Consider the following 13,271-nt stretch of genomic DNA (forward strand, 5'->3'; position numbering starts at 1 on the left):
CCCTTCCAACCCCCAGCGTTCTGTGATCCTGTTACCTGTTTCCTTCAAGCATCTTCTGCCTCCTCCCTGGTCCGGCTGAGCACGCTGCCCAGGGGCAGCAGGCACAGCGTGCCAGGTTCCATCGTGCTCCAGAACCAGGGCAACAGATCCAGAATGTCTGAACTGCCCCCGGCTGGAGGACTCTCCTATTTAAAAACAAAGAACAACCCGTCTTCTGAGCAAGGTTAAAAGCACTCCCAGTGCTTTGTATTAATTCCTGTCGTTAGGCAAGCACAGTAAAGGCCACTTAGTTCTTAACGCTTCCAGACTCTACCCGCAAGCTGAGCAGACTTCAAATTTCCATTGAGTTTCCTCTATGGAAAGACACAATGACAAAGTGGTTTTGGCTGGAGCTTTGCAGTTCTGTAACTGCTTTGCCTCAAGAGAATTTCCATAAAGGAAGGACACACGGCAAGACAGGAGAATGTACTTTGCAGAGAATTGCAATTACGTGTTAGAAAACACACGAAAAGTTGTCTAATAAAACGTTACTGTGACCAAAAAATGCAACCCAGAAGCTTACAGCAGGCACGCGCACTGCTGTAATGGACATGGAGCTCACACCGTGCCTTGTCCCAGCAGCACGCGGAAAATGAGAGGGGGCTGTTCAGTCACCAGCTCCAAGGGCAGGCTGCAAACACCCGGGAAAAAAACCTCCTGGTGCCCCAACCTCCTCGCCCCTTTCTAGCACCTGGACAAGCATCGCTGCCAGAAGCCCAGCAACCAGCTCTCTTTCAGGGCGACACTTCACATGAACTGTTTTAAGTGTTCCGAAGCTGCCCGCTCATTTTGCTCTCCAAGATTTGCAGTGAAATTTTTCACACTCCACCCTTATGGATTACTTCACATCATCTGACCTTGTTGTGGCCAGAGGTTAAGAATCAGTAAGGCCTGTCCCACCCTATTTGCAAAAAGCAACAAGGCACAGTTTTAAATCATTGAATATTGACTCATTTTATTAGTCACTTCATAATTTGTTTCAACCAAAAGACAATACACACAGCAGAAGTCTAATGCATCCCATGTAAATGTTTACATCCGTTATGCTCCTCACTCACCTAAGACTCAGCATTTATGTTTAAATTTTTCACATCTCAAAAATAGGTCTGCAGAAGTTAGAATGCCACCAGGCTCCCTGCTCAAATGGCGTGGTTTTATTTTAGATTTGGTTGGGTTTGTTGGGGTTTTGTTTTGAGTTTGGGGGTTTTCTGTTTGGGTATTCTGAGTGGGTTGGGATATTTTTAAATTCTTTTTTCCCTACTGTACCATCAAAGGGTTGTATGGGGCTCTATGTAAAATGTAAACTACAACAGCAGGAAAGAAAAAGGAATATATAGGAATAGAGTGAAAGTTCAGGGGGGAGCAATCCAGTAGCTCCTTCCCTCAGCCCCCAAGTAGAAAATGAACACACAGAAAGCGCACCAGCTGATCAAAAAAATCATTAAAAAAAAAAAAATCTTTGCTGCTCCATCTTGCAGCTAGTACCAGCCTTGGGAAAGGCATGAAGTCACCTTTCCCAGCTGTTTCAGCATCTTCCAAGTTATATACCCAAGGTACTGTATAGGTGGCAGTCCCCTCACTGCTATTGCTTCAAAAGTTTGTTCAAGGCCATATTTTGTCCCATCAAAACCTGGACAAAGTAGAATCTTCGGCGTTCCCATGTCTCCGCTCTCTTTAGGCCCATTACAGCCACTATTCTGTTATTTTTTGACTCAAAATACATTCACTTGAAAAACCAGACATTCAATCTCTCCCCGCTCCAAAGCAGATATTAGTATGATTAGCTGATATTAATAAGATTAGTCACGAACTCTGTATGTTGCTCCCTAAATCCCCTCACGCCGAAGGAAAATATCGACCAGACGCGTAAGAATTGTTGCACTCAACCGGTGTCAGAGACTCGCCCTATGCTCAGGGTGCCTCGGGTGTGGACGTGCTCCAGCGAGCAAACAAAGCCGCAGCGCAGAGCTTAAGGGATGAACTCAGGGGTCACGGAGCAAGCAACGGTACCCTGCAGATACAGGAGCTGTGGAACCCGGCCTTCCCTCTGGCATCACGTTAGCGCTCCATCCCCCAGCAGGGCAGAGGGAGAGCTCCAAGGGCAACAGGAATGTTTGGCTGCTACGAAAGCACGTTTCATAGTCATGAGGTGGCTTCAAGCAAAATGCATTTCAGGTCCGTGCACCGCCTCCTCCGGTTCCACGCAGAAATACATGGCAAAGCACCTATTTCCCAAAACACAAACACCGTGCAAGCATGGCTAAAGCAGCCAGGAACAGAGCAGGAATTTACCCTGCAAGCTTCCCAGACAGAGACCAACAACAGAGCCCAGCTGCTCTAGGGGACAGAAGACAAGAGCTGCTCCCATCTGTGCTGAAACAAGCTGGCCGGGGAGAGGCCGTTTGCCTCTCTGCCCTGATACCGTGCACCACAGCAGCGCTCCTCAGCAAAAACAGAGATTGAGGTGTGGCACCTTTCAGTAGAAGTGACCATGCACAACTCTGAGGAGAATGAGAGAGCTTATGGGGAGCTCAGGAACTAAGGCAAAGACTTTCCGTCTCCTTCAGAGCTCAACAGACTCTGGACTTAATGTGCTCAGTCTTCAACACCACAGGGCTTGAGCTAGTGAGGTGGTGAAGAGTCACAACAGCGGTGAAAGCAAAGATAAATGCCCAGCACCTGCAATTCAGCCATTTTCTCCAAGACTGCCGACTTCAGGGCGCCTCTCACTGAAGCACAGTACCTGTCTCATCACTGATAGACCAGCCATAACCCTGCCATAATCCAGAATTACTTTTAAGGAAATCATACATCATTCTTTCAGATTTTCTAACCCCATGCTGATGCCAGTTCCAGTAGAATAAAGCTCTTTACTAATCCAAAGGCCCAAACCTGTTTAATCAGCAAGGCAGCAAAAATGCCCTCCAAGAGAAGACAAACTTACTCCACTACACAGGCCAGCACTTAAGTCAGTGACAGGCAGTCTTACACTATCTTATTTAATGCAGTTAAAACCAAAGCAGAGTGAACAATCTTTTGTGGCCTCCTGTTCCTAATTCAAGAGCAGAACAGGCATTCAAATCTTCCCCAGGTACACTGTGCACCACTCTTCAAGGAATGCTTTTGGCAAGGACTAGAACCTAGTGCTAGCACTTTCACAGATGCAGAATGCTGTATCTAAGCTTGCCATCAGAGCACCGAACGATCACTACTGGGAAAGTCCTAGAACAGAAATAAAGCAGATGTGCCACCCATTTCTTTTGAAAAAGCACTGTGTTGGAAGCTGGAGTACCTTCAGCTTACCAGCAGGTTCATGGATGATGCCAAGATGTATCCTCTTCCTCCCTGAAGCGTGCTAACCACACTTTGTCACACCGCGCTTTACGTCCTGTACATCACGCCCATGAGGATTCACTGAACTGTACTACCTTGACATCAGCTCACACCAGGAAGTACAACTGAACGCAGCTTTCTGTAAGCTTAGCAGCGTGCTGGGTCTCAGGGATCCAAACACTCAAACAACTGGCTTCCATTCAGAAAACAGTTCTGTTACTTTCAGCCTGAACCTGAACTAGCACATCTCTCTGAAAGAGGAGCAAGGAGCAAACTACAAAGATCAGTTAAGTAACAAAATGGGAAAAGGTCTCTTTAAACCGCATGGTCTTTATTTCAGTGCCAATATTACAGATACAACACAAATATCCCAGTCAGAAGTAACTCAGATGGAATCCAGGGGGTCTACAACAGGCTCTGGAAATTAAATTGGGGAGAAGGTCTGGAATAACTGGAAAGAGCAACTTTGCAGCACAGTCTGATGAGTCTCCCAGCAGGAAAAGTGCCCTCACTGAAAGACCGACCTACCAAATTCAATGTCTTTTCTACCCATAAACCCCAACTAATGGGTTAAAAGGCTTTGAAACCGTCTGTGGTAGAAAACCAGCTGCTCCTTGGATCTCTACATCTCTCATCCATCACCGCACTTTCTGGGGAAACTACAGAAGACTGTCTGCAAATCTGCATGGCTGTAGCTACTGATGGAAAGAAAATTCAAGTGTAAGGTCTTCATTGCCAAGTAGAGCACCAAAGCGATTTTTTCAGCTCTCACCAGCACCTCTTTTCCCGCACTGTCCCACGTTTGCAGATGAACTCCCACGGCCTAACTTGCTCTCAGTATGTACCACGTAACCAAGAGGCGGGTGTGTTCAATAATGCACTGAACAGGCAATAAGAAGCCCCAGCTCCTCCAGACAAAGGGGATACAAGAAGAGAGAGGCAGGGCAGCCTGACGTTCCCCAAGACCCGTCTGAGCCCCAGATGAAAGTGCCTGAAAGAATCCAGCTAGTGATGAATGACAACACACCTCGCCCATCCCAAGGTAAAAAGACAGCTGAAAGAAGGGGCAGCTGTTCAACTGCTGCAGAGAGAAGAAAGTTTCCCTGCTAGAAATTCCAGACTTCTCTTCCAATCAGGCTGTGTTTCTTTGCGGGGGGGAGGGGGGCCCAGGAATGAGGAGGGGAGGAAGGGAAGGGGAGAAGGGAATGTTGCTTCTGGCTGTGAATGCATGTGTGAGGGAGGGCACAGTAGCCTCCACAAGCCGCCAGCCTCATCAGCGGAGAAGAGGAGATTAGTCTTAACAGATATGCTTCAAAGTCAGCAATCACTTCAGGAAAATTCCTCCTCATCAGCAGGTCTCATCTGTTCCCCGTGCCCATGGTGCAGTTTGGGGGATTGCCAAGGATCACAACCTTCTTCCCAGAGTTCTTTTGATTGGGTGGGGTGAGAATAAGAATGGTGCCAGAGCCTCACTGCCAAGACTGAGGGGGGAAGTTGTTGACTTCTGCTAGGTCCTGCATTGCTGAGCCCTTGTGATTATACGTCAACTTGATCCGCATACGTAGTTGTTGCTACAAGAGAAAAATGGGGGGAGGGGAAACAAACAAACACACACAAAACAAATTCAGGTGTTCGTTAAAGGTCAGCAAATCCCCCCATGTCCAGCTCCCCTCCCCTACCTCGTAAATACAAACCACAGACCTTTCCTGGACGTGACAGTTTGCCAGCGGTATGTGCAGGACAAGCTAGGAGTGCAGATGAATGCTGAGTCTGGCAGGACATCGACTGGTCACTGCAGTTCTCAGCTCAGGTACCAGCTCTCAGAAAAACCATAGCACAGCCTCTACCCACATCTCTCTCTGTACTGGCCCTGCTCTCACAAGCACCAAAGTCCTTAAATACAAAAATCACCACCTTAAAATCCCAGCTAACGACGGAAGAAAGCAGGAGCCAGTTCCAGACTCTGGTGCTCTACACCGGAGCTCGCAGGGAGAGGCGTCACTTCCCACACCGGCCGTTCGCCCTAGGCAGCAGTCTGGAAACTCTGACTGTGGCACAGCTCAGTAGCACTGCGAGAGACTGGAAACAGAGTCTCTAAGAATGTTTCCTCCTGCGTGAGTAAATGATGGAATAGCTCAGAGGTTGTATTACGCGGCCATCCAGATAGCAGGTGGCCCTTGACAACAGCTGGAGCACAGCACGCTCCAGCCTAGATTCCCTATTCTCCTCGCTCTCAGCAAAATGTATTTCCTAAAAACTCTAATAGGAAAAGCAAGAAGTTGGCTATTTCTGGCTCCTTTCCTCAGATATGCAAAAGGGACAGCAAAGAGGAAAGGAGGACAATGTCTGCTCACCCCAGCCTCAGGATAAAGACGCCATGCTTTAGCACTAACGGATCGATATAACCAGCGTCAGGTTTTGTTACATTTTGTGCTGTTCTGGGAAACTGGCCACGGGCTTCCAGCATAATGACAGTCCATGCCCAGGGCAACACACTTTTTTACAGCACTGACAGGACAGCTAACCCCTAAGGAGCGAGGCTGTTCCAAGCCTGCCTCCCTGGGAGCGCCCGGGGAACTACAGTACCTCCCGGCAGGGCTCTGTAGGGCTGTGCCTTCAGGCAGGAGCAATCTAGGGACAGTAAGGAATGCACAAACGCCTGAGGTGGGAGAGTTAGAAAAGAGTAGTAAAATACTGTATTTTTCACCTCCGTGTTCTGAGGCATTCACAGGATTTCTGGTGTTCCAAAAAGAAAGCACCTCGCTATCTAGGTGCCTTTAACCTTGTGGGTCCCATCTGAGGTGATTTATTGCAACTTCTGGAATCTTAGAGGAAAACTCCTGAGCCCTCACAAGTTCAGAAAACTTTCAAGGCGATCCTTGAAAGGCGCTCTACAGCACCGCAGAGAAACTCATATCAGAAGTATATAAGACAAACTAGTCTCGTGCCGTAATACAGGCAGGAGGGGAGCACACTACTTGGAGATAAGGGGAGATCCAGGGAAACCGCAGGCTAGGCACTAGGATGCAGCCACTTCAGTGAAATCTTGGGCTGGGTTTGAAAATTTTTCTGATTTGCACATCAGTCTAGCAGCAACACTTAACATCCAGAGCAGTACACAAGTGTCAACCTATGAAAAACTTAAGATGCTTTCAGTTCTTAAAGACGTTTAAGATCTTAAGTGTGTCCCACAAAGGAACAAATACATGATGCTAGGCACTAGGATGCAGCCACTTCAGTGAAATCTTGGGCTGGGTTTGAAAATTTTTCTGATTTGCACATCAGTCTAGCAGCAACACTTAACATCCAGAGCAGTACACAAGTGTCAACCTATGAAAAACTTAAGATGCTTTCAGTTCTTAAAGACGTTTAAGATCTTAAGTGTGTCCCACAAAGGAACAAATACATGATCTCAATTTTATTTTTCTTTCTAATGTCATCCGAATACGTGGAAAGTCTCTTAAAGAGGACATGTGGGCCACGACCCTTCCTCCCCTCAATTCTGTTGTATCCCAGTCTTGAAGCCTGTCTCTGAAGGCTGTAAACCAAATGGATTTATGATTAAACCACACCTAAACATTCTTTCCATCAACTGCTTACAACGACACTCATCGAACATCACTTTCGAACATCACTTTCACAACATGTACAAACATCAGGCTGAGCTCCACCTAAAAGCTTGTTTAACAACCATTCCGATGCAGAAGACATTCAAGAAAACAGCAAAGCTGTGAGTTGGTTTTAGCAGTATAACCAAACAGAAGGCCAAACCTGTGCCCAGGTCCTCCTGCCTGTTTCGTAACTTTTCCCTAGCCCTAATCAAACTGACTATCATTAAAAACACATCCTTCACTACCCCACTGTCTCTCATCAGCGATGAGCCCCCAACCGCCACTAAATACAAAATATCTTCAATAACTGTTCTTGGAGTCACTCACCTTTTGTGGATTCAGGACTTTAATGACCTGTGTGATGGTCCCCGAGTTAAATGCAGGGATGACGCTGCTGCTGGGAGACAGGAGCTGCAGCTGGAATGTCTGAAGAAACACCAAAGAGAAAACAATTTGATGCTTGATCAAATAAGAACATAAAGTGATTTGTCTGCACTGCAAGAAAGCAAGGAAAATTGAAGAGTTCAGTTCACACACAGAGGAATAGTCGAGACTGCTCAGCACACCTGTAACTTCAGGAGGCCCACTCTGTCCCCAGTCCCTTCCTATGGCGGGTACAAAACCCATCCAAAAGTGCATCTCCCAGAAGTGACTTCCCAAACTTGAAGAACATTTCAGCCACACTCTGTTTAAATATTTTGCTCTACTATAAACTAGGTATTATCTGTGTCCCGTATTTTCTGCTGCAGCTAAGTGCAAGGGGAGACAATTCACTGCTTAAAGGAGGATTGTCACTAATCACCATGTGAGGACTCATTTACACTTTTCTAAGTAGCCAATAGCTTCAAAAGATTATTTTTTCATGAATTCATAGCTGCAAAGAGCATGGTATATTTCTTGGAAACTAAGAATAAAGGGAGAGTAATGACTTCACTTTCTTTTTCTACCCAACACTTCTTTGCATGCTGTTTACCAACTTTCCAAGGAAGTGATAATTTTTAAACCTGATTTTGTCCAAGCAGAAGTAGTCCAATCTCATAGAAACTGGTGTCATTTACTAACATTTACTTTCACAGATGACCAAACCAAGCACTAAGACACTATTTAACAGCTCTGACCCTTGTTGACTAGGCGGCAAGTGTCTGCCTACACGCAGAAGTATTTGCAGCTGGCCCTCAGCCCACCACTGCCACTGCCCCACCCGGCTCTACCTTTGGTACTGCAGCTTGGAAAACAAAATCTGTCATCTCCAGCTCTGTGCTGTTGGAGGCCTGTATCGTGATTACAGTGACGCTGGGGTTGGTGTTTGACCTCTCAAATGTGAAGTCAATCTTTAGCCCATTCTTGTTGTATGCAGTAATTGAGGGGATTCCTGTAGAAAACAAAAAAGCAGCAGACCTGCAGAATCTGGAGATCATTCTTAACATCACAGAATGCCATTTACTTCACCCCAGACATGAACTCTTCTGAAGATTAAATACACCCCCTGCTCCAGCGTCTGTGCCACACTTTACTTCCAAGCCCCTCCTTTTTAACTACCCATTTTTTCTTCTAGCTGTGTGCTGTGGCACCTTAGGCTAACGATTTAGACATCCCTAACCTGCAGCAATATCATTGAAGAGAGGCTGTGATGAAAGTCCATCAAGCAGGAACGGAGGCTGTGCTATCTGGGGTGCAGGGGCAGATACTGGAGAACCTATAAGAAATGTTGAAGGATTATTATTGAGCTGTCATGAAATGAAGAGCATTCACCATTTCTCCAAACACCAATTTGGAGATGTCATATTCCTTTATATGAAGCTCTACACATCATCTGTGTCTCTCTCCCCTTCTCTACTTTCACTAAGAAGGACTGGCTCCTCTGGAGCTAGCAGGCATTCAAATGGAATTAATGCCTCACGTCTCACAATCCTCTCTGGGAAGGCTCCGACAGGATTCCCAGGCTGGAGCACAAAAATGCTCAAATCTCACCAGCTAATCGTGCAGAGTCAATTTGTGACTTCATTCCCTGATTCCCACCTACATGCTAACACGGATCGTGGTAAGACTAAGTGTGAAGACTGGGACTTGATAGAAAGGAAAGCACTAGCCAGCTGTCGCTCCACCCCAGGACTGAGAACGTAGACAAGATATGAAGCCTGCTCACCTGTTATGTTGAGGTCTCCCAGGAGGTCGAGGAGCTCCCCACCAGCAGAGGCCGGCTTGTTTGTAGGTGCAGTGGGGATTACAGGGGTTATATCACTTCCCCCCAACAAGTCCAACAAATCATTTGCCTAATGAGAGAGTGGATGTAACAGTTACATATTCAACTTCCTGGTACTTTCCTTTGCAAATGTAATGGATTCTACTTGCTCTCAGACCGAAGACCAGAGCTGCTGGTCAGTCAGAGCAGTTCCTAGTTTGGCTGTGGTCTCACGCCCCATGAGAGATCTAGTTCTCATGCTCTTCGGACCACAGAGATGGAGAAGGATGAAGTTTGTGTACACTAAGACAGACTGGGGGATATATGGCTTTACTCCACCCTGCTCCTGCATTCCCCAGCACGACGTCTGCCCTACACCTGCTCCAGACACTAGAGTCACCAGTGCAGAGAGATGATGCAAGCGTCACCAGGCCAGAACTAGCACAGAGGCAGAGAGGGGTGGGGGGAGATGGCCTCGGCTTACTGCTGGCAGCGGCTGGTGATGCGGTGTGACAGGCAGTTGAAACTTATCCATTACCTGGCTTGCAGGCTGCAATCCAGAGGGCGGAGGTTTGGTTTCCAGTACCGCTGGTTCTGTCTCTCCATTGGTCTGTAGAATCTCAGAAGGGCCATTTGTGGTGACTTTCTCCATTACTGGCATTCTCTCAAGCAGAGCTGGCCTGAAAGAAGCTAACATAGTTACACTGTGCCATCTTCCTGGATCCCAATACAAATATTCAGAAACTGTGGAGATGATAAACACAGGGCAACCTGCCTCTTCCTTTTAGTTCCCACGCAGGGGAACTGTACAACTACAGGAGAGCCTGAGGTGGCCAGAAGCAATCCCTGGCATTCCGTGTCAGTGCAGATACATCAGCTGAGAGGCAAACAAGCTCCCCACCTCCTGTTTTTCCCTAGTACTTGTCACAGTTTCTACTGTATGGCTAGGATAACAAGCCCAATACAAAAACTAAGCAGTGAACAAATGGTGGATCAGCTACAGACACGGCACAGCTGGAAAAGGAAATCATCATGCTTTCATGGTGATTAGCCAAATGAAGTTTCCAAAGAGACTAAGTACAGCCCTTGAGTACCCTCCTGAAATGATACAGAGACTGAAGAAGAGGCATGGGATCCTGATAGTAAACCAGGAAAAACTAGGAAAACCTGTACAGGGAGAACTAGTCTGCTATACAAGAAAGGCTATTACCCTTGCAGATCAGGTCACAAAACACTGCATGTAGCTGGGGTAAGCCACACTGTCTACACACTGTCAAGCCTTCCAGTGCCAATAAACCCAACAATGAGCCTCACGTTTGACCGTAAACAAAATCTTAATTAGCATAAAATACTGAGTATTGATGTTCACACTGTAATGAACACCAGAATATACTGGGGGAAAAAATATTACAGATCCTCTCTTGTAAAACTGAGTGAAATTCACAGACGTTTTGCTGAAGTGAAACACTTCCCGGAACTACGAACAGCAAACACTGTGATCTGACCAGAAGCCAGCTGATGGCCAGGCAACGGCTCTCAGCAACGATCACCTCAGACCAAAGCCTCGTGCTAGGTTTTTCTCGGCATTTTGATAAGGCTTTGCATGGAGCCCTAGGCAGTTCACATGCCCTAGCCCATCAACATGACTTTTCCAAGAACAACTTGAGTTGCTGCGTGGATCCCACGGCAAGAGAGAAAAGAGGAATTCATAAGGATTGTCTCCCACATACAGTGAAGAGGGGGTACCTATGGAAAAAAGTGAGTGTGAAAAGCCTTTGAAACAAGGTTTGGAGGCCCCTGCAAATACATTTTCACTCTGTCCTCTCACCTACACTCTAAAATGGATGCTTCTCCATCCAACTGAATCTTAGGAAAAGTTTTCAAGGGCAGATGAAGTTAACCCCCAGAAGAGCTCCTTCAATCTTATGATCCTCACTGAATAGAATCTGTGGTGTTTCTGTGCATTGTCAACCATTGTAAATAGCAGATTAATGACTATTCTGCAGAGAATCATAGCTTTAGTTATTCCAACAAAGCAGAGTTTTAACTTTCACATAAAGAAACAATCACTTGAGCAAAACCATGACAAATGGGGACCTCTCAATGATAAGGCGTAAGGAGGTTAACGTGGTCATGAATTGTAAAACAGGGATGCTAAGTGGTGGAGTGAAAGAGTATGCCTTTGCCTGCAGAATCTGACATTTTAAACAGATATTACAAGAAGATAAAGTAAATTAAACAGGTGTTCTGAAACACTGAAAATTATTAATAGACAGAAGAATTACATGAAGTTCACAGCACAAGTCAGGAGGAAAGGTCAGTGGATCTCTGCATGTTTATTCCAAAGACGTTTTAAAATCAGTTTGAATCTAATGACTGTGCTAATGCTAGCCTGATAAAAACTACCTACAGACACTTGCTGAGCTAGCAAATCTAAAATTTAACATCTAGAAGTAAAAATGAGTCAAGTTCAAGCTCAAAGGAGGGCAAATGTTTTCGCAGAGAACGTCTCCGATTACAGAACAAATCTCACAGGACACACCGAGTTCTTTAAACACTTCACCTACAGGTGGAGGAGGGATTCTGGTTCCTCTCTAACCCTACCAAAATCACCAGACAAAGTTCTCAAAGCACAAAGTGTGGCACACAGGAGATCAGAGCAGATTGTAACAATCCTTTTCAAACACCAAAACCCATCCACACGTACCTCATGTGATCATATTTCTTGAAAAGTGCATTATATTCCACTGCCCTCTGCTGCAGCTCCACGTCGATGCTGCTGCCGTAAATGGAAACTACCTTCTTAATGCGACTGTGTGGGGCCAGGGAGGAAACAAAAAAACACACACCATGGAATTAGCAGCAATAAGCAAGAGATTAGCACATGTCACCCAGAAGACCCTCTCTGGCTTCTGCTCCACAGCTGTCCTGTGCAACTCATTTAACATGCAGCCACTGCTGTTCTCCCAAAGTATCTAAGCAACATCCACATTTGAACTGTCCCTTCCTAACAGCACCAGCAGGTTGTTAATGTAACACCACAAGGTATACCATAAGAAAGCTCAACTACCCACACTCAGAAGCCATGAAGGAGTTTTCAAGAAACAGCAACATGGACTAAGTTCCTATGGAGGAGAGGACGTTCACAGAGAAAACGGTACAAATCAGTGGAAGTCTTCCACCCTGCAAGCAAAGAAGGACTGCAAAAGCCAACAGATAACAAGGTGACTCTTGCAAACCACGGTAGGAGAACGTGTCCAAGGAATACTTCTCCCAAAGACAACTGAAGCCAGCATATTTGCAACAGAGCTCTGTGCAGTACGACATCAATGAGAACTCACTTGACAGTGCAGGTGAACCTTGTGGAAAGCTTCATGATGGCAGTGAGAGCATAGCCTCGTGTAACAGATGCAGACATATTAGATATCAGGACACTTTCTAAAATATCAAGAACTTCGTCCTCTGTTACCTGAAAAGGTACAGAAAGGTTAGATGGTGACAGAGAGAAGCTTTGCAGCAAGGCTTTCAGGGCATACTGTAAAAATCTCTCTCTTCCTTAACAGCTGAGTGGTATCTTCTCACAACTTTGTGAGCCTGAAGCATTACGTTCAGGGCGTGTGAGACAGCTGCATCTAGGTGGAGATCCTATGATATTGATATTAAAAGACAGTTTCTGCTCTGCACACTGAAGAGCAGGTTTAACATCAAAACATACAGCTAAGACTCTAGCAGATACCCTGCAAGCTGAGTCAGCACCCACACCGCTCTGCCAGCGGCAGCTGTGCTCCTCACCGTGAGCGTTCATGCAACCCGTGCCTGTTGTGTGGGAGGCAGATTCCTACCCAGGGTCCAGCGCCACCACCGACACCAGTGCCAAGTGCTGCAAGCGCTCCCCTCACACAGCCAGCACCAAGAAGCTCCAGCCTCAGCCAGGCACACAGCTGTTGCTCTTTGCCAAGCTATACCTGTATGGGTTCCTCCTCTTCACACTGACCAGACACCAGAAGATCTCCGTACTCTCCTATGCACCAAGAGGCCACTTGTACCAGGGGCTGCTGTTAGAAGAAGAAAAATTAAGATGTCTCAGAGACAAATGAATGCCTGCA

At 46.3% G+C, this 13,271-nt stretch overlaps 1 protein-coding gene across 2 annotated transcripts in view; it reads right to left on the reverse strand.

The window, feature by feature from the left end:
- Nucleotides 1-3,682: 3,682 nt before the first annotated feature.
- The window catches only part of AP1G1 (adaptor-related protein complex 1, gamma 1 subunit), a 32,187-nt gene continuing 22,598 nt past the window's right edge, over nucleotides 3,683-13,271 (reverse strand). Inside the window, exons 15-23 of one of the 2 annotated variants that reach the window (XM_009878244.1) lie at nucleotides 13,131-13,220; nucleotides 12,507-12,634; nucleotides 11,873-11,977; nucleotides 9,704-9,845; nucleotides 9,130-9,256; nucleotides 8,584-8,679; nucleotides 8,195-8,355; nucleotides 7,311-7,409; nucleotides 3,683-4,943 (exon numbers count right to left, since the gene is read on the reverse strand). In XM_009878244.1, coding sequence (XP_009876546.1) covers nucleotides 4,842-4,943; nucleotides 7,311-7,409; nucleotides 8,195-8,355; nucleotides 8,584-8,679; nucleotides 9,130-9,256; nucleotides 9,704-9,845; nucleotides 11,873-11,977; nucleotides 12,507-12,634; nucleotides 13,131-13,220 — 1,050 coding nt within the window. In that variant the 3' untranslated portion in view covers nucleotides 3,683-4,841. The remainder of the gene's footprint in view (nucleotides 4,944-7,310; nucleotides 7,410-8,194; nucleotides 8,356-8,583; nucleotides 8,680-9,129; nucleotides 9,257-9,703; nucleotides 9,846-11,872; nucleotides 11,978-12,506; nucleotides 12,635-13,130; nucleotides 13,221-13,271) is intronic. The other variant, XM_009878245.1, reaches the window with a different exon arrangement.

Source organism: Apaloderma vittatum, unplaced genomic scaffold (genome assembly GCF_000703405.1).
Source record: "Apaloderma vittatum isolate BGI_N311 unplaced genomic scaffold, ASM70340v1 scaffold32121, whole genome shotgun sequence".
Classification (NCBI taxonomy): Eukaryota; Metazoa; Chordata; class Aves; order Trogoniformes; family Trogonidae; genus Apaloderma; species Apaloderma vittatum.